Source organism: Podarcis pityusensis, assembly GCF_964106645.2.
Source record: "Podarcis pityusensis genome assembly, chromosome: 7".
In the NCBI taxonomy this organism is placed as follows: Eukaryota; Metazoa; Chordata; class Lepidosauria; order Squamata; family Lacertidae; genus Podarcis; species Podarcis pityusensis.
The window spans coordinates 32,675,576-32,703,047 of record NC_138031.1 but is presented as its reverse complement, the minus strand read 5'-3'; the positions used below and the strand labels follow the sequence as shown (position 1 = coordinate 32,703,047).

The 27,472-nt window shown below is 39.2% G+C and overlaps 1 protein-coding gene and 1 long non-coding RNA gene across 5 annotated transcripts; one reads left to right on the top strand and one right to left on the bottom strand.

Moving 5' to 3' along the window:
• The first annotated feature begins 112 nt into the window (after positions 1 to 112).
• On the top strand, positions 113 to 6,460 carry LOC308481365. Its single transcript, XR_013988582.1, has 2 exons — positions 113 to 234; positions 733 to 6,460. It is a non-coding gene; the product is annotated as an uncharacterized lncRNA (long non-coding RNA).
• On the bottom strand, positions 2,030 to 24,642 carry UBE2W (ubiquitin conjugating enzyme E2 W). Of its 4 annotated transcripts, none has more exons than XM_081013655.1 (6): positions 24,474 to 24,642; positions 14,027 to 14,118; positions 12,272 to 12,374; positions 9,773 to 9,928; positions 8,834 to 8,909; positions 2,030 to 7,418 (listed from the first exon to the last, which is right to left on the bottom strand). In XM_081013655.1, the coding sequence occupies exons 1-6, from the start codon at positions 24,486 to 24,488 to the stop codon at positions 7,405 to 7,407; spliced, it is 456 nt and encodes a 151-aa protein (XP_080869781.1). In that variant the 5' UTR covers positions 24,489 to 24,642; the 3' UTR covers positions 2,030 to 7,404. The 4 variants fall into 4 exon arrangements, with proteins under 4 accessions (XP_080869781.1, XP_080869780.1, XP_080869783.1 ...); XM_081013654.1 differs by lacking the exon at positions 24,474 to 24,642 and adding an exon at positions 24,024 to 24,257; XM_081013657.1 differs by lacking the exon at positions 24,474 to 24,642 and adding an exon at positions 18,672 to 18,822.
• Between the last annotated feature and the right edge of the window lie 2,830 nt (positions 24,643 to 27,472).

Sequence of the window (27,472 nt, the reverse complement as noted above, 5' to 3'; positions counted from 1 at the left end):
ATTTTAAAGCAGTTGGATTGGTTGCTTGTTTGATTCTAGGCCCAACTCACTGAAGTGTTAAAAGCCCTCAACAACTCATGTCCCAAATTCCTGAAAGACCACTTTCTTTCCTACAGACCCCCATCCCCATGTGTCAGGATCAGCAGAGCGAGTGATAGTAAATTGTTCGAAAGTGTTTTTAACACTGTGTTTTAATTGTTGCAACCCGCCCTGGAACCTTATGATTAAAGGTGGGTAACAATACATGTTACTAAAGTTGCATGTAGAATCAAATGACTTAAGAGGATGTTATGTACTGAGTTGAATAGGATCCAAACTGCAGCAGTCTGATTGGTCCTAGAACAATAGGATCCAAATTGCAGCAGTCTGATTGGTCCTAGAACAATAGGATTCAGAATGCAGCAGTTTGATTGGTCCTAGAACAATGCAGCAGTATGATTACTTGGCAGGAACCACCCAATCATGCTCCAGATATAAGTGAATCCACAACCTGATTGGCTTACAGTAGAATTCCAGAATTAGCCAATCATGTGCAGCCCATTGTGTAAATAATGTATATAAAGCAGATACTTTGAGGGGACATTCATTCATTCCTCCTCACCACTATGAGCTGAATAAAGAGCATGAAATCACTTTGCAACTCTGAGTATATTTCAGAGGACTAGCCGGGGGCAGCTGCCATCTTTCAGAATCTGATATATGATGCAGCCATCTCACATTCCCTAATGGTAGGGCTAGTCTAGAAGGAAAGGGCTCTGCTTGACAGAGAACTGTAATCACCAGGACCTAGCTAATGACAGGCCACTCTGAAGAGGCCAGGCCCTTGTATTGTCTCCCCCACCCAATCTCCAAAGCAGTTCTAGATATTGCTTCTCCATCATTCTCTCCTCCATCAAAACTCAAACTTTGCCAAAGTAAGTCTTCAACAAAGAGGTTTTTGCCAGCCACTCGTGCCTGAAGGTGGCAAACTGTCAAACAATGGAATGGGTGGTCAATAGGTTTTTGGGGGATGTATTGATCCTAACAGTTGTATTTGAAATGTCATGTGATCACTACAGGTAAATAAAATGCTGTTGTGCAAGGACCACATGCTCACCATTTTATAAATGTCTGCTCAGCAATGTGACTTGTACTGAGAAGTGCAGTGCTATGTCCAGTAATGGACCTGTACACGAGGCTCTAGTGATGACTTCTGATGAATGTGTGCCAAAATATAACTTTTGCAGAATTAATCGAGTCTATGTAATTTTAACAAACGAATCCATGCATTTATTAAGAGTACTTCTAAAATAAATATATTAGGGTGATACCTGATTAATTTGCAGAGCAGACTCATTGAAATCAATGGACTTAAAATTATTCATGACTACATTGATTTCAGTGGGCATGCCTTCCTCCTCATTTTTCAATTCATTGTAGGTTTGTCCTATTTGATAGCATTGTGTTTATAAAATAGTTTTAATTCTGTATCTAACTTGCTTCAGTACTCTTGCCCAGCCATACTTTCAGATAGCAACACTGTAATTTCAATTCTGTGACTTTTTTCCCTGAAGAAAACACCTCCCTTGTTTTTCTGTCACTGCTATAATTCCTGGTCTTCCAGACTTACTTGCTGAACCACACAGCTGAGAAGCATTTAGTGGACAGAGAGAAGCCTGATAGCATGGGTCCAGTTGCAGGCATTAGGGCGTCATTCTCAGTAAACATATTTCTTAGGCAGACTTGTAGCATACACTAAAAGCCTAAAAACAATGTAAGAATATGAAAGGTTATAATCCAGCTTGTTGCCTTTGCTGTGTATCTCCTTCAATAAAGAGAACAGGTCCTAGGAAAATAACAAATATGGACTCTAACAAGGAACATCTTTTTAGTACAGCAAATGATTGCATAGATATCTGCATACCTGCACAGATGTAGGCAATTTATGGGCTTTTGTTGACATGAACTATATCCTGACTCCTGAACAAAATTAGAGTTCTTAGTATTGAAGTTGTCATCCTTGTAATTGGCACCTAGACAGAATTGGTGCTCTGTTTGAAAAAGTACTTTATTGAGGAATAGGAATGTTTCAAACACAGATAATTTTATACATAAAGAAACAGACTACATCTCAATAAATTAGTTCAATTGTTCTACTTGCAGAAAATATCACAACTGAGTTGACCTTCTAAAGAAAGGATTTTTCAGTGCAATTGGACAATTTACACTGCAAATCTGAGTGTATCTGAGTGCAAGCCCCGTTGAAATCAGTAAGACTTGCTTCTGAGTAGACATGGTTAAGATTACACTGCAATTCTACACATAGTTACTTAGGGGGTAAGTTCTATTGCACTCGATGGAACACCATTCTGAGTATGCATGAATGGGATTGCACTTCGTGAAACATCATTGACAATAGTCTAATTATCTCTTCCTTTCTCCAGTTTTACGTTCAAAAACATTCCTAAAGGTTTTGAAGAACAATGTTTTCATAGCATGAATTTTGAACTGTTTTATTATTGACCAGAACAGACAAACAATTTTACAGTTCTACTGCTTAACTGCTGCTTTTCTGCAAGTATACCCACAGGGCATTCAGTACATTAATGAAGCCGGCACTAGACAAGACCACCAATGATTTCACCAAGTGAAATCATTTGCTTACCACCTCATCCTTTTAAAACCCACAAAAGATGTGTGTCCTCCTGCAGTTTTAAGGAACACACACAATTCAAAAGGTATTTGTTACTTCAGACACGTTATTCTCAATAATTCAGTCTGCATGCATGCTGACCCTCAGATGCAAATTGAGATTCTATTTCTCTTGAATTGTAAACTGTTCCAAGTTCTCTTTAACTTGAAGAGACACTTCTTTAAAAAATATATGAGTTGATGTACTTAAAAAGAAGTTGAAAGGAAGATTCAAGCGGATTAACTTCATTGAAAGGGCTTGCAGGCGTATTAAAACTGCAAGAACCAAAGTTCAGATAAAAGGTACACCACAGGTTGCCCAAAAGGCATGATGTCCAAGAAGATGTCAGTATAGTTAACAAGTAGAGTCTGTCAAGGATGCTATAAAAGAAAGTCTTCATTTGAAGGAATGATAATGTAGGGCAAAGCCAGGACTGGGTGCAAAGATTTTGGCAAAATACATACAAGTTGACAGGCAAGTGGGGAAAGGGAATCTCAGGAGCATATTGTTTAAAAACATTAAGAAAGAAAACAACTCATTTAAATGTATCAGAATCATGAAATTAGCCAGGGAGTTGTTTGAATCTTAGAGGGCAAGGGGGGTAGGGATAGGTTGAGAGGTAATACAGAAAAACTGAACAAAGTATTTGCATCTTCACTGCAGAAGTGGAAAGGTGGATACTATATATGGACAGGTTTCTTTTCCTGAGGAGTGAGTGAATCTGAAGGACGGAGTCAAAGGTGCCAAGAGAAGCTGAAGGAGTTACTGATGAGTTAATGATTAGCAAATCTCCGAGTCTGCATATCATACAGGAAGAGATCCAGGAAATAACTGAATAGTTATTTTGATGTCTGTTCCAGGTAAATTTGGGTAACGTATTATTAAAGCTAAAATTAGTAAACATATATAAGTACAGTCTTGCTGCAGAATAAGGATGGCTTCTGTAAAGGAAAGGCATGCCTTACCAATATGACAGATTTCTTATGAATCCCAAAAAGCATGTGAATAGGGTAGAATTCCAATGTGAAGTTAGCAGTGATTGAGTAGAATTTCTAAGTAAATTTAGCAGTGACAGGATAAGAAGGCAAGTCCTTGTATGGATTGGCATCTGCTGTGCTGGTATAGAGCAGGAAGCAGAGAGGAACAGACAGTTTTCACAATTAAAGGTTAGAAGTGATGTCCCGAGATGATTTGTATTGACACAAATGGTTTTAAAATAAGTTCTCTGGAGATAGGGATGAATAGTGAGATGGCCAAGCTTTCTGATCACATCAAATTATTCCACGTGATAAAATGAAAATAGATTGTGAGGAGCTCTAAAAGGACTTCTCCAAACTGGGAGAACGGGCATAACATAGCAAATGCAATTCAATATGAGTGCACATTGGGTCAAGAGCTCCTAACTTCACCTATTTGCTTGGTGTGCAGCAACTGTTAAAAATGCAAATTCCATGCTAAGGAGTTTCAGGAAAGAGATATGAAAAATTTAAAATTCAGTATTACGTCTTATATAAAATCTATGGTTCAACCACATTTAGAATAGTGTGAACTGTTTTGGTCAGCTGATTTCAAAAAGAGCAACCCAAAGCTGGGGAAAGGGAAGCCAAATGATCAGAGGCTGGAGCACCTTTCCCAAAATAGAACGCTTAAGTGTCTGTGTCATTTAAGTTTAGGGCAAAAAAAGCTGATTAGCAGGGAGAAATTAATAATAATAATAATAATAATACCCCACCCATTTGATGGGTTCCAGCCACTCTTTAAAATTAAATATGTGTGCAGATAAAATGGGTAGAGATAAGCTTTTTTCTCCCACTTCCATAACGCACAAGGTTATCCAATGGTATAGATTAGCAGAACATACACAGTACATATTAATTCATGGAATTTGCTGTCATAATATATGGAGATGACCAGCAGCTAAGATAACTTTGAAAGATGTTTAGACAAGTTAGTGGAGGATAGGACTGTCAATTGCTGCTAGTCATAATGGAATATGCTAACTCCAGGTTTGAAGACAGCAAGTCACCAGCTGAAAGATGCTGGGGCTGCAACACTAGAAGTGGGTTACTGCCTTCACGTCCTGCTTGCTGGCTTCCCAGGAGCATCTGGTTGGCTAATGCAGGAGGTGGGATGCTGGATTACATGAGCCTTTGGTCTGATCCTGCAGGTCAATTCTTATGAAACAATTTTCATTGCTGAAGCAAGTAATTTCATCCAACACAAAAGCAAGAAGAACTTCATTGTTAATATGAAGTCTTATGTTTGTGATTGCCTATTCCTGATTTAAATTACGATTAATAGTATTTTTAAATAACAATCAAGTACTTTGAACACAGCAGTAGCGTAAAAACACCCAGATACTTAATTTTTTGTTTAGGAATTTGTATTTAATCCATACTGTGATATTTATATAAATGAAAATATGTGCATGGATTGTTTTCAAGAATGGACATTAGCATCCTTTTAAACAATTATACTGTAACATAATCCACAGTGTGGGAACAATTACATTAGTCTTTTAGATGGACAAAGTAATCTAAAGTTTCAGATCTATGAAGGTGTTCCTTCACTGTGGATTAAGAGAACAGATTGACATGATTAATTATGTAAATCTGCTTTACGGAAGAAAAAAACACAGTTTTCCAACATTCCTTAGATGATTTATGCAAATATGAAGATGCTGATTAAATATTCAGTGGTTACTGCTCATGCATACTATCAGTATGTATACATCTCTTAATGGATTGTTATAAATTAATTTACAAGTAAAAATATAGGATAGGAGAAAATTATAAAGAGATATACACCTTCCAATCCCTCAGTATATTTTTTTTGGCTTGAACAGAAATTGAAGAGTGATACTTCTCATTTTTTAAAGGAGGACTATGAACATCTACATACAAGTTTATACCCACAGCATCTATTCACTTTTGATTAAGAAGCCAATAAAGTTTCCCTCAAAATAGAAAACATAACAATTTCTTGTTTAAAACAGCCCTACCAAATTGATAGTTTGTAATTCAGTGCCAATACAGAACACTTATTTTCTTCCATTTGACTTGTACCCACCCCTGAGTTTAATGATTATATTTGTTTTAAATATTAGAGAAGATACAGTAGTATGTACATATCTATAAAATCTGTAAGTTACAACACAGCAGTAAAAAAAAACGCTAGAATATCTTCAGCCAATCCTAGTAGGTTCTTTTAAACTAAGCTGACCTGGTTCTTACTTTAAAAATCAAGTAAGAGTTGTACTCAATTCAGACATTCATTTATTGACTACTAGGTTTGATTTTCTTTTTAGTGCAATAAGGCAACATTAAAAAGAGCTTTGAAATAGAAAGTTTGCATATGTGTAAAGGTAGTAAGTTTATAAAAGACACATCAGTGCTTCCTAAAAAGACAGCCTAGATGTAGTATCATAAAATTACACAGAGGTGAAGAACAATTCACTATTGTTTAACAATTGTTTTTCTATATAAAAGGTAAATCTAGTTGTAGGCAGATCTTTGAAGGAAAAAACCTGGAAAAATTGCTATGGCTGTATGGGACAAGGTAAGAAAAATATACTTTTGTCTAAACTTAAATAAAAAGATCCACACTTTTTTGTCAAAACAGTTCGTCTCTGTCCAAAATGTATTTCTTCCTTTATAGTACAGGATTAGAAGACAAGATAAATGTTTACAAGGTAAAGAAATAATTTACAAGAAAATATCTTCTGACAGCTTTTCAGTGAAAATATTGTTTTGTAACATTCAAATATGACATACAACACAACAAAAGAAACAGTGAACTCAAACAAAAAAATTCAAACGTATAAATACATGAAATATTGTGTAGGCAACAGGGCTCATGCTGAAGGCTAGTATGAAATAACAGTGTGCAATCTACTTGGAAAACAGCTCTAGTGTACATATTAACAAGCCCAATCATGGACTGCAGCAAATTCAGTTTTGTCACTGCCGTCTGTTCCCATTTTCAGAACAAAGTTTGCCTTGATTAAATCACCCCTACTCTATTTTATTCATACCTTTGTTTCAGAAATATAATACACACACAAAAGGTATCCATTTTACCATAGGGCTATAACATAGTACGTACCTCTCTGCTGATATAACTTGCGGGGGGGGGGGAGGGAATTCATTGTGAAAACATTGAGAGTTCAGTAAATATGCAATGATCTTATTAGTTCTTTAGCTAAGCATGTTTCAACTCACGCTGCTAGTTTTATGATCACAGTGCACAGAATCCAAATCTAAACAATTAGGTGGCTTTCAAAGTAAAGATAGGTTACTTTATAATCCCAATATACTTACAAACTTTTTATAGGCCCTATCATGCGTCTAACTTTTCTTGTGGCAGGGGTATAAGATTCCTGATACAATCTTTTGCCGGCAATGGGTACACCAAAAACCGTCAAGAAATTCTTATTATTGCACAATACATGAAGACCTGGAATTCTCCCAAAAAAATTAAAGATTGAATTCTGACATTTTGTAACACCTGCATTAATACTGTATGACTAAGAAAAGCATGTCAGTAGCATGGACTGAACCAGCGATCAACATGCGCCCAGAATGCACACCAGTAAAAATGCAGTCAAGGGAAGTAGTCTTCATTGCCTATTTGTCACTTCCAGTCAGAGGTTAAAAGTTCAAAGACTGAATGATCAAAGTGCTCATTTTCTCAGTAGGACTATCTTCTGTTAGGAGTATCACAAAATGGTGGCATCAACAAGTGTCATCTTTAAAGCAAAACAAAAACAAAATTATGTACATATATTGATGTCCAAAATCTACAAAGTTATTTAAGGCCAAAATATCACCTACCAGCACATATGGTAACAAGATCAATATTTATTGATTTGCTTGTTCAATAAAGAACCCTGTAAAATTATGAAAAACTACAGATTCTGGAAAAACAGACCACATAATTTGAACCAATGTATTGCTTTGTTCTGTTTAAATAAATTAAGGCCGATATGCAAAGAACTATGAACCAAAGCAGATTTTAGGGTTGCTTTTCCTCAAACAACAGTTCCTCCCTCTATCATTGCCATAGGACCTAGATTTTCAAGGAAAAAAGGTTCAGAATTCCACTAGGTTCTGCTCTTGAGCTTTCCCATCCAAGTCCAGCCACAGCAGATATTATCCCTGATAAGATACTCTGAATGCTTTTCTCTCATTACCCTCCTGGCTTGCACAGTGGGGAAGGAGATTTTGAAGAAGCACACGGGGAGAGGAAAGGGAATTGTATAAGTGGAAGTCCTTGTGCAGTTGGATACAGTCCAATTAACTGGTACCCATATATAGCATGACCAGCAACTCCTTACATACACCTAAAATAAAAGGGGACTCTTTGTATGTTTCACAACTTGGCTGGGGACAGGAAGGGTTCTAGTGTTACGGCCTTGTTGAGTTGGTTCCAAACTGGCCATTCCACAGACAGAAGGCCTGTTGCACTTTGCAGAAGGGACAGAGATCCAGCAGAAGCTCCCTGCTGGTGGAAGGGGGGGGGGAACTAATTATTGCCAATTTCCCCTTCCTGCTGCAGTGTAGCCATGCAATCTCTCATGTTATTCCAGAGGATACCCCAACCCCCAGATTTTCAGGAGGCACAGGAAAGCAGAAATTAGTAGAAATTGCCTCGCCTCCTTGCTTCCTCTGGTAAAAGCAGAATTCCACCAGTTAGCTGCAAGCCCAGATCCAATTCAATCTCTGTGGATATCAGAGGCTTATTTTTACATAGGATACATGGGTGGCCTTCAATGAAATTTTACTCAGAGCAGACCCATTGGAATTAATGAACATGACTAAGCTAGGACTTAATTTTAAAAGATCTACTCTGAGTAAAACTTAATTGAAGACCACCCAGGATACAAAGTGCTGCCTTATATCAAATATGATAGTACTGTGTCCACTCACTGCCAGCAGCTTTCCACAATCTCAGGCATAGGTTTTTTCTAACTAAACATGTTACTAATGCAGCAAAGGATTGAACCTGGGGCTTTCAACATAGCATGCAAGTGCTCTACCATTAAGCTATCACTCTTCCTCACATACAGTATTGTGTTCAGTAAGGCAAATCTAACCACTGTTATTCCCAGGAACTTCAAATGCTCTTAGATGCATTGCTTATTTCTTCAAGGTCAATACATACCATGATACCACCATTTTGTTTTCTTTGGATTCTTGTTACATGTTCTTACATAAAATGAATTATCAGGTGGTCGTCTCTGCAATAAAGGCCCATCAAGTCAGTATATTTCTGATATAAAGTATAAGATTATACATACATGCAAAAAAGGCATTAATAGCAGTGATAAGTGAACTTGACATTTAGGAGCTTTCTTCTCCTCCAACTCTTGCCAGCTTGAAAAGTCAAAATACCCTCTGATCGTGCTGCAAACTTAATGGTTTTGAAGCAGAAAGGGTTATTTTACCTATGCAATAAAGATTCAGTGGAATAAAAGTGAACTTGAGATGCATGATAATCATGTAAGCTCTTGTCTTTGACTGTTTGCGCATAATAATTTTTTAAAACTTTCATGGTGCTATAATTTATGTTTGCTGAAATAAACTAACATAGGTTAGCATTCTAGCATTTGTCTGAATAGACATCAAATTATTATTCAATAAAATGTTTGCATACCTTACAGTGCAATAATCTACGCACATCTACTCAAAAGTAAATCTCTCTGAGTTAAATGGGACTTTTAATCCCAAGTAAGTGCACTGGAGAGCAGACCAAGTGCATTCTGCTATATTCTGACATTCCTTTTTGTTACATGAACTAATTCAGTAACTGAAATTGGTATATACACTATTCAGTCCTAATGTTTGTTATTTACTGCATTAGAAAAGCAATTGCCTTTCTTCTACACAAAACCTTATCATTGCAGTAACAGTTACTCAACAGAAATATTTCCCCCCCGTAAATATTGACTCATTTGACCTTCAGTTCCAGCATATCACTTAACTTAGAACTACTAAACTATTCCATCACGCTTAGAAAGGGAAAATTAATAAGTATCAATAAAACCTCCGTTTTAGAATGGGAGGTTTTCATAGTATCACAAGGCTATTTCTAAAGACTTACCTTTTCTTTGCAGCTGGAAAGCATGCTAATAATGCTAAGACAAACTGATTGCACTGAAAGAGCTGGAGACCAGTCTTCTGTTAGAATAGATAAACAGATATGACCATTGCTATAAACATGAGGATGAATGGGAATATTTTCACCAGTAAACATGACCTAAAAATAAAATAAAGAATTAATATATTAGCATTTTATTGACAGTATCTCTCTCTCTCTCTCTCTCTCTATATATATATATAACATCAGCTACAATTTACTTAATTTGAGAGGGAAATTACACAGTTTATATAACTTCCATGATTTATGACATCAGTCATTGGACCAAAACATGCCTTATGAAAAGACATAATTTCAACCAAACTAAATATTCCATACTCATTATTCCTTTTCCAATTTTGGAAAAAACATCAATTACATCCTACTTTCCCTATCATGTAATATGTAGGTTTTAAAGTCTATTACTTAGTCATCCACTATGTAATAAATGGGATTTCTCTTCTTCTTTTCCACATACAATAATTCCTAAGGTATGATTTCAGATCTTCTTTTATTCCATGCACACAACACAGATTTTGTTATTTCTTTATTTTGCCCAAGATAAGGATATTGTTTAATTATCAAACTCGTTGGCCGCTTGTTACACAATAAGGCGTCCAATCAATTTACATCATATTTAAATACATGAGCAAAAGTAAAAATACATTATAACATCAACACGTTCACATAAAAACACATGCAATTCATGAAAAATACACAAAGCTTCTCCTCACCCTCAATAACAAAAGCAGAAAACTGTGGCAGCACACTAATAGTGAATAACGTCATCATGGTCTAAGAAGAAAAGGTACTGTAGTATTTTACCTAGCACCAAAAAGATGTCAACGAACATGCCAGGCAGACCTCATTGAAAAGCAGTCCACAAAAGGAAAGTCCTTAACCAGGCCCATGCAGAGGGTTGGGCAGCTGGGTATACATGCCCTGGTCCTCAGAGGGCTAAGCTGGCTTGGGGGCCCCACCAAGGACTGACTGCTTTTTTCTTTTTGAGTTTATAACTTTATTCTAATATAAATACAGGTATGTCCCAGAATATGTGCAGCATTTTTAGGTTTCAGTGAAAAGCAGCTAGCCATGTTACATATAAACTTTAATCCAGTTTGCTCCTGTTTAGCAAGCCATTTTTGAGTCACAGGCACGAAGGTAAATCTCTGAGTGCTAAGAATAAGGCATAGAGATAAGGCATGGTTCACAGTCAGTTGCTGGAACCAGGAATGCTACTCAAAATGTCAATATTACTTGCCATGGTGGATTATTAGGTGCTCAATTTATGGCTAAACTATTCTTATTGCTCGGGAGACAAAGAACGAACAAGTGAAATCTTCAATGATCCATTGGGCAACAAATAGTAGTCATAATGTAGAAATGGATGTTGTACGGGAACGTTTATGGAACGTGGATATAAAATTTACAGCATGTTATAGTTCAAGAGAAAACTATATGAAAATGGTATATAGATAGTACCGAACGCCTAGTAGATTGGCAAAAATGTATAAATCGAAATCGATTATGTGTTGAAAATGTAACGAGAAAGTTGGTACCTTTTTCATATGTGGATGGTACCTTGTAATTAACCTTATTGGGAGATGTTATATAATTAACTGAAAAAGATGTTTAAGATAACATTTAATTTTTAAAAAACCCAAAAGCTTTTTTTGGAAATTATGGGATCAGAACCATGTAAACTGTATATATTTATTTATGTATGCAGCCACAGCTGCAAGAATGTTATGTGCCCAAAAATGGAAGGAAGAAGAGGTCTTGACAAGAGAATAATGGAGACAAAAGTTAATGGACTATGGAGAAATGGCAAAACCTACAGGGAGAATAAGAAATCAAGATAACCATTTTTTAAAAAAAGGAATGGAAATGGTTTATTGAGTATTTACAAACGAACTGTAAACAGATTAACACATTGGCAGGATTAATGTAAAAACCTGCAGTTTCAAAATATATATGGGATATATATGGGAATAGATATATAAAATAATATGTTGAGATAATTTGGAGTATGCAGGAAGATGAAAAGAAATGTAAAGAACCTCAGAAAGAGGGGGTAGGGAGTTGGAGTTTGAAATGTTAACATTATGATTGAATAATTGTTGTAATATATATAAATGAAAATTATAAATAAAAACAAACAGCACTTACTGCCAGAAAAAAAAACTATTCTTATTGCTCCCTGAAGAGATAACACAATGTGTGATATCCAATTGTAGCATCCCACTTATGCACAGAGGCCTTCCCCTTCCCTATGTAGTGCCAAAATCTGCTTCACAGGATTGGGGAACCCTCCAGAGCAGGGGAGGAGAGAAAAAGGGAAATTCCACAATATCTGCTGGAGTGGCAATGACTTTCGCCCAATGAGTTGTAATCAATGTATAATCAACTTTTGCTACACAAGTGGTTTAAAACTGAAACTAAATATATGATAGTGTAAGTTACCTGAGGAGAGTCAAATGGATACCGACTACTGAATTTAAATAGCAGCTGAAATTTCTCCCCTTCATATAATGTTCCAGGAGCACCTTCCATGTCTACAATCCATCTTTGGAAATAAAATAAATTACACAACACAGAGAAAAAAATTAGTAACTCAATATATCTAGTGGAGGTTTTGAGTTCTAGTTTGCAAGCAGCTGTTTCCTACACTGAAAAGGGTCTTCTTTTAATCTCATAGTGGCAAAAAGCAACTTTCAATGTTGAGGAAGGTCTAATGCTTACAGAAAAAAATCTTTAAAAGTCGCATTGCATGAGCTAATCCTTGGCCATGTTTAAAGGAAGTCTCTGAATTGTACATTCAGTCTACCACCTCCTGCCAGCAGAACTGTGCCTGATATCAAATTTGGACTATAACCCTTTCAAATTTCTAATAACAAATAATATTAGCTATTTCAAAGTGGGAGGGGTAGAAAGGTAAATTGCAATTCTAGCAAGAGCTGCTTTTGTTTAAATTGTGAATATAAATTGTAAATTACTGTCCTGATGTACTTTTGACAAAAATTATGAATACATTCATAATTAATCAAGAGCAATGAAGATTTAACTTTATTGAAAGTTAGAGGCAATAGCAAGAAATCTTTGGTGATGCCAACCCCAAAACCTGAACTTCTTATTTCATGGGGAAAAAAGGCTGAAGGGTTCTCAATATTCACAAAACTACCAGAACCACATAGCATTCTTTTCTATAAAAAGGGATGCCCTTGTAAATCATGTCTCCAAGTGAGCAATGTTTGTACCTAAATCACTTGAAGCTGACAGCACCAGCCAGTCACCCATGCATTGCTGAAAGCAGTTCCTAATTCAGTTGTGTAAACTATGTGTACAGTTCTGAATATTGGACACCTTGATGCTATACTGACAACTGTGTCCACAGCTCCCTTCAAATAAGTCAACAAACATGAACACAAATATTTATAGAATACAGAACAATTGTCCATAGGTTTTTTGCCTTTCACTTTATAATTATTTCAGTACCTCACATGAAAAGGTAGAAGAAAGAAAACCTTTAAAATCAGTCTGCATTCCAACTGTGGAGTTTTGTGACTCCATTTAGAATGAACAGCCCCAAAACTAGATAAAAAGCAGAACATTCTTAATTTATTCATTTAAAAATGCCATCTTGGGCATTTTTTATGGAAAGGCAGGATATAAATATAACAAATAAAGAAAACTTCTGTAACTTTACTGCCACCCAACTATTTTGAGAGTAACAGAACAGCTCCAGCTGCTGATTGTGTGAATCCAATACTTACTATAGACTATATCCAATGCTACAGCTCAGCAGGCACGTGAGACTTCTGCAAGCACAATGAACTTCTTTCTCTCCTGTTTGCTCCCTTTTGTCAAAATCTGCTTCAGAGGGGTTAGGGGACCCTTCAGAGCAGACCTGGGGGCACATGGCCTGAGGAGAGGAAATGCAAATCCCATTGCACCAGCGTAACCCTGTGCAGTAGCACTGGATACAACCTCATATTTACACTATACCATACTTGCAAATATATTTAATATAAATGCATAGGTCAATAACTATGTATAAGTATACTATAACAAGCTTGCAAATATAATTAATGTACATGCATAGGTCAGATATTGTACATCTCACAATTTTTTAAACAGTATATTGTTAGGAAAACACAACATCCTGCCCATTTTCAGTTTCACCTAGAAAAGAAATTATGAAAATGTAAACACACTGACTGTGTAATTGAATTCTGGACACTCTTTTCATTCAAAGTCATTCCTGGCGGTGGGTCATTCTGTAAAGCCAACAGTTCTTTCTGTAGCCTCTTCTAAAAAAAGAAAGGAGGAGGAGCTTTTTAAATATTTCATAAAGAATATATTCCTTTCAGTTGTAACTGTTTGGTACATATTACTGCTGACCAACAAACAGTATTCCAAAAAGCTTACATGATACATGTCAAAAATTTATAAAAAATATTCATATCATAAAAGACTGACGTGTCAATGCTAAGCCACTGGTCTAAACTTTTAATTCTGTATGACATTTCTGGAAACATCTTCTGAGAAGTGTAACAACTTATTTTCCTTTGGTACTATTAATTCCATATAGTGGTGTATAGCATTAATATTCAGAGTGATGAGCAGCTTCTTTTTTAAAAAATGTAGCCAAGTAGTCAAGAAATGGAACACAACCTCTGCATCGCCAGTGGAACTTGGGACTTGTATTTCACAAATAGTCACCCATACTGTATGGAGAAAGCACATAAGAAATGGAGGGACTTTCCGCTTTATGGCACAGGGAGGTGGTGTTCACTGAGAGTTTTGAAGGCCCTGAGTGTGCCTAAACTATTAAACTATTGTGGCCTGCATCTGGAGAGTCTCCTTTTTGAACTTCAGTCTCTTCAAAATTCCTTTGTTACAATGAGGGCTAGAGATTTTATTTTAAAATTTATCTCAAGATTTTACTGGGTTTAGAGATTATGCAAAGCAGACTTCCCTTAATATTGGCATTCTGGCTTTGCTTAAAGGTGCAGGAAGCCTAAAACAGGAAGAAAAAGGAAATACTATTAATAGATGCTGCCCTGGATCCTTCTCATACTAGGAAGTGGGGTGGGGGGAATTGAAATCCGAACCACCAACACAGCATGGTTAGGTGGCAATGAAGAGTTTTGCATAGTGATGTTAAAAAAAAAAAAAAAAAGGTTGCCAACATATTTTATTGTGTTGTTGCTATTTTAATTATTGTTTAACTGAAATTTTGTACTTTTTCTTTTAAATTAACTGTTGTACTCTACCCTGGGACTCCAGCATAAAGAGTGCATGAAAATGTACATAATACCTTGTAAATTATACTGCAATCCTAAACCATGTCCTAACTCTAACCATGTCAACTCAAAAGTTTGTCCTATTTAATTCAATGGGGCTTACTACCAGGTAAGTGGAATTAAGGCTGTGCAGCTTAAACCATGGTTCGGATTGTGGTGTTAGTCACTAACTTACAACTGAAGAACACACAGTCCTTCTGTTCATTTCAGGTGCAGGCTTTTAATATGGAAAGGAACTGTACATTTTATGTCAATGAAACAAACATTGGCAGGTTGCTACATTGTAAAAGAAATCCCCAAACAAAAGCGGAAGAGGAAGTTTTCACAAATTTACATTGATAATTGGTATTTCTAGAGAACAGTAGCAGCACTGGCAGCAGTCACAAGTTACACACAAGCTGCAGAGACAAGTTTTGTCCTTTACTTATAGGTATTTTTTAAAAAATGCTCAGGCTTCAGTTGTTCCCCAATGCATTCTCTTATTTTATACTGTATCACAGACCTACTCAGGAGCTACAGAAGTAACAAATGACTAATTTGTTTACTTAAAACAAGGGGAAAGAATTCAACCCCATCCTTTTTACACCCAAATTACTAGGTTATTAGCAAAAAGAGAATATTTAAAGGAAATTAGAAGCAAAATGAATGGATTAGTACAAGTTTCTGTAAAAGTCGAATACAGTATAAAATGATTAGACAGTAACAAATTAGACACAATTATGGCAGCCTTGAAATACAGGGTCAGCAACTATGAAAACAGGAAAGCTGGAAGGTAAAAATTAAGGTTATCCTGGTACATATCATCCCTTAATTTCACATGGTGAACTATCTGTGCTTTCTCTCTGCCCTACCTCACATCTACTACATTCAACACACTTTATTCAACACACTTTCTTAATAAATTTGCTTTACTTTCAAATGCAAAGCAAGGCATGATTTGTTCTCATGTAAGGACACAGCATCCATAGGGAGACAGATCCCTATAGAGCTCAGACTTCTATTTTTACCGCACAGCGCACACACACAGGTATTACTATGGAGAATGGAAGGTCTGCAAATGCCTACCATATCCCACCACCACCACCACGGTCACTTGAGAGCACAGTCAAAGTTGAATGGAGATATGTGATATGCACATAGACTTCCTATTCCCTGGACTGCTGAGGTGGGTGTGGGGAGAAAACAGATTCCAGCAAACCTTATAGAGATCTCTTCTCAAAGGCACTGTGTCCTTCTAGACTCAAGGAAATAGATTTTGCCACTGGAATACAATCACAGTTTTATCAAATATTTAACACTAAGCATTTGGCATATATTTAGATCATGTGCTCTAACATGCAACATGAGGATGACCTATACAGAAGTTTTTAAAGCACTCTTTGAAGTGGCAGCATAGTTTAGAACTGTTTTAAATGTGCTTTATAGTTTTTAATAATAAAATAATAATAATAATTTTTATTTATACCCCGCCCACCCCAGCCAAGGCCGGGCTCAGAGCGGCTTACAAGCAATAATAAAAACAAGTTGAATGATTACAACTTAAAAACAAAATTAAAATACAACATTAAAATATTGAAACATGAAAATATTAAAATGTAGCCTCCTCGCAGGAGGAGAAAGAAAAGAAAAAAGAAAGAAAGAGAGGGAGGGAGGGAATCAAACTGGCTCCAAGCCAAAGGCCAGGCGGAACAACTCTGTCTTACAGGCCGTGCGGAAAGAAATCAGATCTTGCAGGGCTCTGGTCTCATGAGGCAGAGCATTCCACCAGGCCGGAGCCAGAGTTGAAAAGGCCCTGGCTCTGGTTGAAGCCAATCTAACTTCCTTAGGGCCCGGGACCACTAGGGTGTTGCTATTTATGGACCTTGAGGCTCCCCGTGGGGCATACCGGGAGAGGCGGTCCCGTAGGTACGAGGGTCCTAGGCCGTGAAGGGCTTTAAAGGTAAAAGAAGCACCTTAAATCTGACCCTGTACTCTACCGGGAGCCAGTGCAGTTTGAAAAGCACTGGGTGAATATGCTCCCATGGTAGAGACCCCGTGAGGAGCCTCGCTGCAGCGTTCTGCACCCTCTGGAGTTTCTGGGTCAGCTTCAAGGGCAGCCCCACGTAGAGCGAATTACAGTAGTCAAGCCTGGAGATGCCCGTCGCATGGATCACTGTGGTGAGTCCCTATCGATTTCATAACAAATGCCCATGTACCTCTTTGAAAGACAATGGAAAGTTACCCTTTCCTGCAGGAAAAACCTTCCATTTAGTTTCAACTCTCCTTTTTCTGGTCAAGTCGCTCAGAGTGAATGATAGCAGGCCAATTTAAAGTGGCCTCAGATGAAAAATTATTGGGCTACAGTTCCCATCTTCCATGCCTACTAGCCACGCTAGCAGGGGCTGATGTGAGTTGTACTCCAACAACAAATGGGGTGTGCTATGTTGGCTGCCCTGACACATTTCAGTCTGGCTAATTCTGAGAACAAGACTGCCTCAGATGCCTAAGTATACAATCTAAGCAAGCAGTTAGTAGTGGGGAGGAATGTATATTTGGCTAGACAGTATCCTTGATGGGATGGTTACTTTTATGTCTTTTTCATTGATATTTCTGGAAGTTTTGCCTGCTGAGGTAGTACAATTACACACACACACACACACACACACACACACACACACACACTGTTTTGTATTATTATCTTGCTTTCATTTTTGTATATTTTATTCTGGAGTTCCACAGTGAGGACATTACTATCAGCACCAGTTGTGCCTACATTTGTAGCAGCCCTGTGAGGAAGGTTTTGAAAACCAGTCCTACTGCAGGGCACCAGTGGTGGTGACCCAGAAGGGGACAGCACCAAAGGAGGTTGCCTTTGGGACTGGAAGGCATGCCCATTAAATATGTATTTGGATAGGCAGGGAGGTGGGAGATACTGGAGCTGATGGTGTTACCTTTTGCAGAGTCCTAGGCAGATGCAGATACGACAGTGGGAATTGGAAAGGTCAGGTGAAGGGAAGACAAGGCATTGCATGCTCTCTCACTTTCAAATCCTTCCTTTAACCCTACATTTCCTGGTACACATGACTGCAACTCATCAAGCTTGCAAGTGCTTCTCCTGAAAGCTAGGCTGATGAATGGTAACACTGCTGCCATCAGGATTTAATCCTGGATGAAGATGCTGATTATTACAGAGATAGGTTGGATGATGGTGGTGGTGAGGTTATCCTCTCCCAATTTGCTTACTGAGTTCCTAGGTACAGGATTAGCATGAATAGGGATCAACATTGTCATGGTTTATCAATGTTTCACTCACTCGGCCCAACAATCCACTGAATATACTAAATATTCGTGCGCACGTAGTGTTGACTTCTCAAAGCAGAATAGTTTCTGCCTGTTTGCAGCCCACTTTACCATCTTCTAGTCTCCATTTCTCAACTGAGACAAATATTCATGCCAATGCCACCTTGAGAAAAACAGCTCAGGACTTCTTGTCCCCCACAACAACCCTAAGCCTCAAATGATATTCAGCCTGGCATATGCTTGATTCACTGGTTTCATTGCTAGAGACATATAATTACCTAGTCAGATTTGGGCTGCTTTTGGTACCTGCAGGGACTGAGTACCCATTACATAGGCTGCCACTGAAAGCTCATGAAGCCAAATGCATTCCTGAAGTCCTTTTGGATTTTCCTACTGATATGCCTGGTGGTTCTGTCATGGTCCTGACTGATCCTTGGAATAGAAAAATTACCCATTTATTCCCAAAGACTTATTTGTAGAGTTCATCTATCTCTTTGTTTTCCAAGGAGTTGAGAATGTAACAAGAATACAAACATAACAGCCTAATCTGTATTCAGGGGCATCTAATAGAGCAATTCTGGGTGGTGAAACCCCTTACAATTTGTCAAGGAAGGAAACAGATAGAAACTTTGGTGGTCCACTCTGACTATTATGCAGATAAAATTACTTGCATCCATTCCAAGTTGGATTTCATTTTTCAAACAAAATAATAATAATAATAATAATAAATTTTATTTATATCCCGCCCTCCCCAGCCGAAGCCGGGCTCAGGGCGGCTAACAACAATAAAACAGTACAAAAGTACAGCATAAACAACAGTCTAAAATCATTCGTTATAAAATTAATTAATTCAAGCCACTGGCAACTATTGGGCCAGAGCTCCGCGAAGATTGCCGAGGGAGGGAGTCAGGCTGTGCCCTGGCCAAAGGCCTGGTGGAACAGCTCTGTCTTGCAGGCCCTGCGGAAAGATGTCAAGTCCCGCAGGGCCCTGGTCTCTTGTGACAGAGTGTTCCACCAGATCGGAGCCACAGCCGAAAAAGCCCTGGCTCTAGTTGAGGCCAGCCTAACTTCTCTGTGGCCTGGGACCTTCAAGATGTTTTTATTCGAAGACCGTAAGTTTCTCTGTGGGGCATACCAGGAGAGGCGGTCCCGTAGGTACGAGGGTCCTAGGCCGTATAGGGCTTTAAAGGTTAAAACCAGCACCTTAAACCTGATCCTGTACTCCACCGGGAGCCAGTGCAGCTGGTATAGCACCGGATGAATGTGGTCTCGCAGCGAAGACCCCGTAAGGAGTCTCGCTGCAGCATTCTGCACCCGCTGGAGTTTCTGGGTCAGTCTCAAGGGCAGCCCCACGTAGAGCGAGTTACAATAATCCAGTCTGGAGGTGACCGTCGCATGGATCACAGTGGCTAGGTCAGGGCGAGAGATGTCAGATGGGAGATGTCAGATGTTGTGGATACCTTTCAAACTGTTGGCCAAGATGACATGGACACTCTCCTTAGAGAAGCAAGACTCCCACATTTATGAAGCAGGCCTCTGGATCAAATGTGGCTCCCACATTTATGAAGCAGGCTTCTGGATCAAGGTGTGATTTCACTGGTTACATTGCTCATTGCATCACCTACATCAAACAGGCAGTGGATGCAATCAAGCTTGAAACAGTGAATACATGCTGGTGAAACTTGTGGAAGGAATGCACACACAATTTCAAAGGATTTCCAACCATTGCCATTGGGGTGGAGAACATTGTGCAGATGGTCAGGCAAATGGGTGGTGGTGGTTTTGTGGACCTCATCCAGGAAGAAGTTGGAGAACTAATTGAGGGTCAACAGGTATTGCCTATTGAAGAGCTAGAGGAACTGGTCAGATCAAGTTCAGAATGTGATGATGAGGATGGCAAGCATGAGCCAGAAATTTTCTCAACTCTTCTAAGTGATAAAGCACACAAATGATCTGACTGCAGAATTTGACCCTTCCATGGAACACAGCCTCAGGATCATCCATGGGATTACAGATGCTCTCAAGGAAATGTTTGACAAGCTCAAGACACAACAGCAGCAGCTGCCAATCATAATGTTCCTCACAAAGAATCACCACCAGCAGCACTAGATGTGGCCACGCCTCTGGATGTGAACCACAACCAAGCACTTCTGGCTACCAGTCAACCCCCTGGTCCTAATATCATCTGAAGCATCATCCAGTGACAGAGAGGAGGAGGAAGACTAAGAGCTGCATTCATCCCTCATCGGTAACTGCAACGATGGTATTCTAGGGGTTGTTCCAGCTTTACACAATTTTACTTATACGCAAGATGGCCAGGAATGTAACTTGCACATAAGATGCAGTTCTCCATTATGTTGAAACTCAGAGAACTGTTTAAAATATAGTTTTGAACAAGTCAGAATTTGAAAGCACGGTGTGTTCCTGTCTATTCCACTTATCTTTCTTAACACCACAGTTCACTGAGTCTAGATGTTACAGGAAACTAGTTTGTTTAAAATGAAGTGAAATTTTCTAATATCCTTCTTGTGCGCATGGAAGGGGAGGGCAAGGGAGAGAGGAATGCCTAATGACAAAACAACTCACTCCCATTCTAGGAAAGGTTATGGTTTCTCATTATATCTGAACCAATCCAAAGAGCAATGTGGTTTCACATGTCCAATTACAATGAGTCAATTCTTGACATATGTTCCAATCCTAAACTGTTTAATCCTAAAATGTGTTCAGAGCAGAGCATAATCTCATAGTGCTACATCATATTATTAGGTAGGTATTTCATGATGCTACATGCATTTCTTATTTTCCTTCAGCTGCATTTCATTTCAGTGTATTATACATACACTGTGTGTGTACATACCACACACATACACACACACACACACAAAAAAAAAAAACCCACATCAGATTTTTTAAAATAGCACAGTTAAAATTAAGCGAGAATTAGTCGCCCTAGGCCATCTAGCAAACTTCATGGCTGAATGGGGTATGTATCAATGTACCATCATGCACCCACTGCACTAAGATTAGCTTACTTCCTGCTTAGACACCACCTTCAATTGCTAGAAGTGGTCAAATAGATTATGAAACACACACAAGTTAAACTGCTGGTTTTAAAATATTCAAACATTATTGTTTTTTATTTGCTTAGTAGGAGACTTGCATGCAACACAAAAGAATAAACAAAAGTTTAGCTCTCTAGGCCAGAGCTTTCCAAACTGTGTGTCGTGACACGTTAGTGTGTCAGCTGCAGTGTGTAGGTGTGCTGCACAATGTTCCCCACAGTCCTTGGGATTGGAAAGGAGTTAGTTTCATCACCAATTTGCTTGTAAAACTGAACTGCTGTATTGTGAAATGATGCATGTCTAAAAGTGTGTCACCAACATGAAAAGTTTGGAAAGTTCTGCTCTAGGCAATTAAACTGGTGCAGTGCCATAGAAAATGCAGAATTCTTTTATAAATGTGGCCTCTTTGGGCAATTTCTTGCTACTAAATATCTAGTGCCCCATACTAGATACAGTAGAGAAGACCAAAGTGGCAAGCCCTCTCCTGAGATACAGTATACCCTGGCAAATAGGGAAGTGACACCAATAATTGAATGAATTACACATTTAAATTAAATATGTCATCAGATGAATTATTCCCTAAGACTGAATGGAATACAAGAGTGTTCAAGAGTGCTATACAGACATGAAAGCTGGAAATGATGTTAAATACCTTCACTTGATTCTCGGATCAAATTGCCTAGGGAAATAAGGTATCCCTAGCATATTATCCAAAAGTTTAATCAATACCCCTGACAGCACAGTATCCACAATAAGAAACAAAAGCTGAATTTCACAATGCCAGAAAGTTACCAAGAAATTAGAACAAATACAATACAATTTCTATTGTGACTAAAAGTAGTGCACTTTAACAATCACAGAACTGAGAAACTTGCAAGTTCTCATTCTGCAGTGTAAAAGCTAAGGGAAATGTAAAAGAAGCTGAGTGGTAGAGATGGAGTGGGGAGAACTCACAAAAACATTAATGTTCTGTGAATCCAAAAAAGGCTTCATTTAAAAGAACTATTCTCCAACTGCTCCAACGCAGTTTTACAAGTCAAGTTCTTGAAAAAAAATCGGCAAATTTAATCTCCAATCTGGTATTATTTAAACTGAATATAAATAAGGTTTAGATTTTTGTCTGTCCATCTGTTTGGAACATTAGATGCCTGTTCTGCATGTTTTGTTTAATCTTGCTTCACATAATTTAAAAATATCCTTTGTTCTTTGATATTAAAATATGTAGTTACTGTACTTCTTATATTTTAACATCAATTCTAAATTGAAATCACATACTTATCGTCCTATGTTTTATATTTTATGTAGACTGCTCAGAGGTTTTGATGATTAAGCAGTATATAAATCCTTGTTTCTTTGTTTTAAAAAAAGGCGCAACACTGGATGCACTGCTTATTTCAGCTTTCATCCAAAAGCAACAGAAAGCCCAGTGGAACATTAAAAGACATTAGTATTGTAATGTGTGTTTTTCACAGGCAGCCCTATTTCATAGGATGATGTACTTGTCTAAGCTGGTCAAGCTTGTAAGTCCACCTCTATGGGTTGTGGAGCCATTGAAGACAATAGGACATGACTGATTTCAACGGGTCTATTCCGAGTACAGTGGTACCTTGGTTTACAAACTTCCTGAAGTCGGTTCTTAAACCAAAGCATTCTTAAACCAAGGTGTGCTTTCCCATAGCAGTGGGGGACTCAATTTACAAATGGAACACACTCAACAGGAAGTGAAACATGTTCTTGTTCCAAGGCAAAGTTCACAAACCAAAACACCTACTTCCGGGTTTGCCGCGTTCTTAATCCAAGTTGTCCATAAACTAAGCTGCTCTTAAACCAAGGTACCACTGTATAACTTTGTCTACAAAGGGCTGTAGCCCAATACCACCACACGAGGTAATAATGATATAAATAAATGGTGCTGATTTGTTGATTTCGTAGCCTAGCATCTTTCCTAAACTGCTTCTCATGCACCATCACATCAGTAATCCCACAGAGCAGCTCTGTGGTGGGGCGAACTGCGGGACCTTTTGGTGAAGGACAGATCTGAACAGAAGATTTCACACCAAACAAGCTTGCTCTCCTTTTTGAAGTCTGAAGGACAAGGCACAATAGGTGAGAAGGGGTGGGGGTGGGGGGCGGAGCGGGAGAGAAAGAGAGAAACGTCAAAGCATCAGGCAGAGGACGGCGCTACCGTCGCTGCTCCTTCCTAAAGCAAAACATACAGTGACTAACGTATGCAATAAAAAAAAAAAGGAGAAGGACGTCAGAATGACTTTCCACACTTCCTGACTTTGAGCGACCCTCCTCCTTAAATCATCCCCTCATGGATCGCCACCCCCCCCCAAACCGCCCCGTATCAGCCCTGCACTGAAAATCACCCTGAAGAAAAGGGAGAAGTTTAAAGGGAAACCCTGAGGTGCGACTAGACCTGTCACAGCAAAAGCCAGCAAGGCCCATTCAGCTCTCCGGCGCCGGCGCCTCCTTCTGCCTCCCAAGCAGCTGCTGCAGCAGCCCGGGCCAAGCCACCCCAGCCCTAAACCACACCTAAGGGAAGAAGAGCCGGGGGTCACGCACCTGCTGGTTCCTGGTACCGGCCCAACCTGGAGCGCGCGCACCTAGCCCCCCCCCCCGCGACCCCCAATAAAAGTCCGGCTGCTTTTGCCCCAGCTGAGGGAAGGGCTTCCCTTCGGCCTCTCCCCAACCCCTCGCTCGGCTCCCAGGCTCCCCTCGCTCCGGCGCCAAGTTCCTCATACGGAGTCCCTCCCGCCGCTCGCCCAGGAAACGCCACAACAGCCGCCGCTTCCTCCCCGGAGCCGCATCCACAGAAAGCAGCGCAGCAGCAGCAGCAGGGGCACGAGAGGAGAGCCGCCCCCGCGCCAACCGCCGCTCTGCCCTCCCTCTTTCCCCCGCCCGTCGGCCCCGCCGCCTTCTTTCTGCCCCCCCCGTCCCCCCTCTCTTTCTCCCCCTCTACACCTGGGGACGAAAGGACACGCCGCCCCAGCCTGGCCGCCGCAAGCTGCTCACCTGCATAGACGCCATGATGGATCCGCCTCCCTCCCTCCCTCCCCCCCCCTCTCTCTGAGCCGCCGGCCCGGGCCGGGAGGGAGAGAGACAGAGACAGAGACAGAGGCGGAGAGACGCAGCGCGGCGGCGGCGGCAATAGCGCCGGCACCCTTTCCTCGCCTCCTCCCCCACACCCCGTCCGGGTCACGTGGGCGCTCCGGCCAGCCCGAGGAGAGAGCGCATGCGCCGGGAACCGCTGCCGCGGTCGCTTCCAAGTAGGCGAGAGGGACAGTTCCGAGCGGACGTCGAGAATTTCCGTCCTTCGAAAAGCGGGGCGCCAATGTTGGCTGCCTGAAACGGTTCTCGCCTAGATCTCCTTTTTCTCTCATTTTTTGTGGTTGTTTAATCTCTGCTTCCTATTAAATCGAAAATAAAGGCGGCTTACAAAAATTAGAAACCCAGTTTTTTTTAATCTGTAAGATGCCCCGAGTCCGTCAGGGGAAAAGGCGGGGTATAAATAAACATATAATTCTAAATAATAATCTTACTTAGATGCTGAGTGCCATCCTGGTGCAACCAGAGGAAAATGTTTAAGGTGAGGGTTTCTAGGGGCAACCCAGCAAAGTAAGGCAGACCTCCTACAATCTTGTCCCTGTCCTTTAGGGCAGAGGTGGAGCAGCTGTGGCCCTCCAGTTGTTGTAACTTCCATGGTCTGTAGTTGTGCAGATGATGATGATGATGATGATGATGAATTTAACTACTACTACTGACAATACACTTTTAAATTCTGAACATGTATTTGACCAGCACTGCACAATTAAAATAATATTCGAGCCTGAGTCTAAGTTTACTTAGTGAAGTTCTACTGTATTCCATAAAGTTATCAAATAAGTGTACACAAGGCTATCTACTATATGGGAGCCTTTCCAAGTTCTACTCATGTCACATTGCTTTTTGCAAACTGTTATATATGCTATCTTGTGATTTGAAACACAAGAATGACTAAATCCCAATTCCCCTGTTCTGCAGGATGTTTTGATTTTTATATTACTAAAAGTAAATGAGATGTTACTCTGTTTTACACTCTTACATGCTGTAAGAAAGAAACCAGGAAGTACTGTGGTGGCATTCATATTTCTTGTTAAATATTTCTGTATATTAAAAAACTCAGTGTACATTCCAAGGAGTCTTGTTCAATAGCTTTCACCCCAGCTGTTCTTGGTCCCCAATTATATTTATTAAAAAGAACCAGCTAAACTCCATTTGGTTACCTTTCTATGGTTTGTGATTAGTTCTGAGGGACTTACTTCCTACAGAAAGCACTAAGAATTTCAGCAGTGGAATCTGATTGTATGTATGTTTTCTCAAAAAGTTAAGCCCCCTGTGTTGATTAGGGCACACTTCTCTACGCACAATTACTGAGGAATAAGCCTTATGCAGCTCAGTTGACTGCTGGGTAAACAAACACTACATGGGCCTTCATGGCTGCAGTCCTAAACATACATGGCAGTTAGCTCCATTGAACTCAGCAGGGCTTGAGTAAATACACAGAGTATCAGGCTGTACTGGCCGCCTGTAATGAAAAAGCAGAGAAAAGAAAAAGGAAACCATTAACTTCAATAACAAATAACCTTTCTCTTTTTGAAATGCTACTTACACTGAATATATTTAGATGTGATTTATTATAGAAATAGAACATATGTTAAAAATGTGGCTGTCTGGCTTATTGTGAATGCATCATTCCTTTTAGTTTTCTGCAACTTTGAACCTGACGAGAGACAAAGAGTTTTATTATCCTTAATAACTGCAAATATCTCTTCTGCCAGTGTAATGTCGGTCCCATCAAAATCTGAATTTGGGCAGAGAGAAAGTAGTCAGAGCTAGGGAGTTAAAAATAGGATGCAGCTGTGGGATGGAGGGTGCAGATATTGTTTGGGAGAATCTAGTCCGAGAATAACAGTCATGCTAAAATGACAAGCCCAGTTTGCTGGAGAGGGTGTGGGTGAATGGATATATAATTCTATATGTGGTGGTTTTGCCCTGTTATTTAGTCTTTTTGGAAGAAAATATTGTATGAAACAGGCTAGTTTTACAGCCCTAACTTTATTTACGGACCTAATGATGGTCCTATTATCCTTTCTCAATGGTTCATAAACAGAGGTTTCTAGTAAAGGGCTACTTTATTTCTTTAATTAAATTTATGTACTTGGACTTCTGTTTGCAGCACCCAGGCTCACAGTTGCCAAACACTGCAGGAGACTTGCAAAACTATTGGTACCTCTATATCTGGACCATTGCTTTAATGGAAAAGTTGACAAAATATACACAAACCCTATGCAGTCCATTTTATAATGTTTGGCATCCATTTATTGAATACATTAAAGTTAAAAGAAAATGATTGGCAGCCTCCCTCTTCTCATGGATTCCTATGGAAAAACATTATTGGATAATATGCTTATGAAGGACAATTGTCTGGAACTATAATGCTATTTTTGGAATACTACCACTCCCTCCTCTTCTCAGATCCTTCCTTTCCTTTCTTGCTTTGAACATGCCTCTTTCTCTTTATTATTGTTATGATTGCTTTTTGTATATTAGAAAATAAAAGAAGAAAAAGATTACAGAAAAAAGAATAATTCATACAACCTGCATTTGGAGTCTGCTAGTGTCCAATATGTTCAATTTGTATATTATAAAGACACCCTTAACTCCATTGTGTTCTCATCAGCAAACTGACTCTGCAAAGAGGCTACCCACAGAAATTAAGTGAAGAGGCATGTGTCCGCCCCACCACAAAAAATTGTTAACATTACTTTGTATTTCAATAATAAAATTCAATGTCCAAGATTAATTCAGAGTTAAATTTAGTATGGAAACTGCAAAAATTATCAAAATATCCATAGGCACTATCTGTTCTAGAATTGTACCAAATAAATTGTTTTTCTGTAAAATATTTATTGATGTGTTCCTCCCATAGATGTTTATAGATAGTAGTCTTGTTAATTAATATGATCATCCAA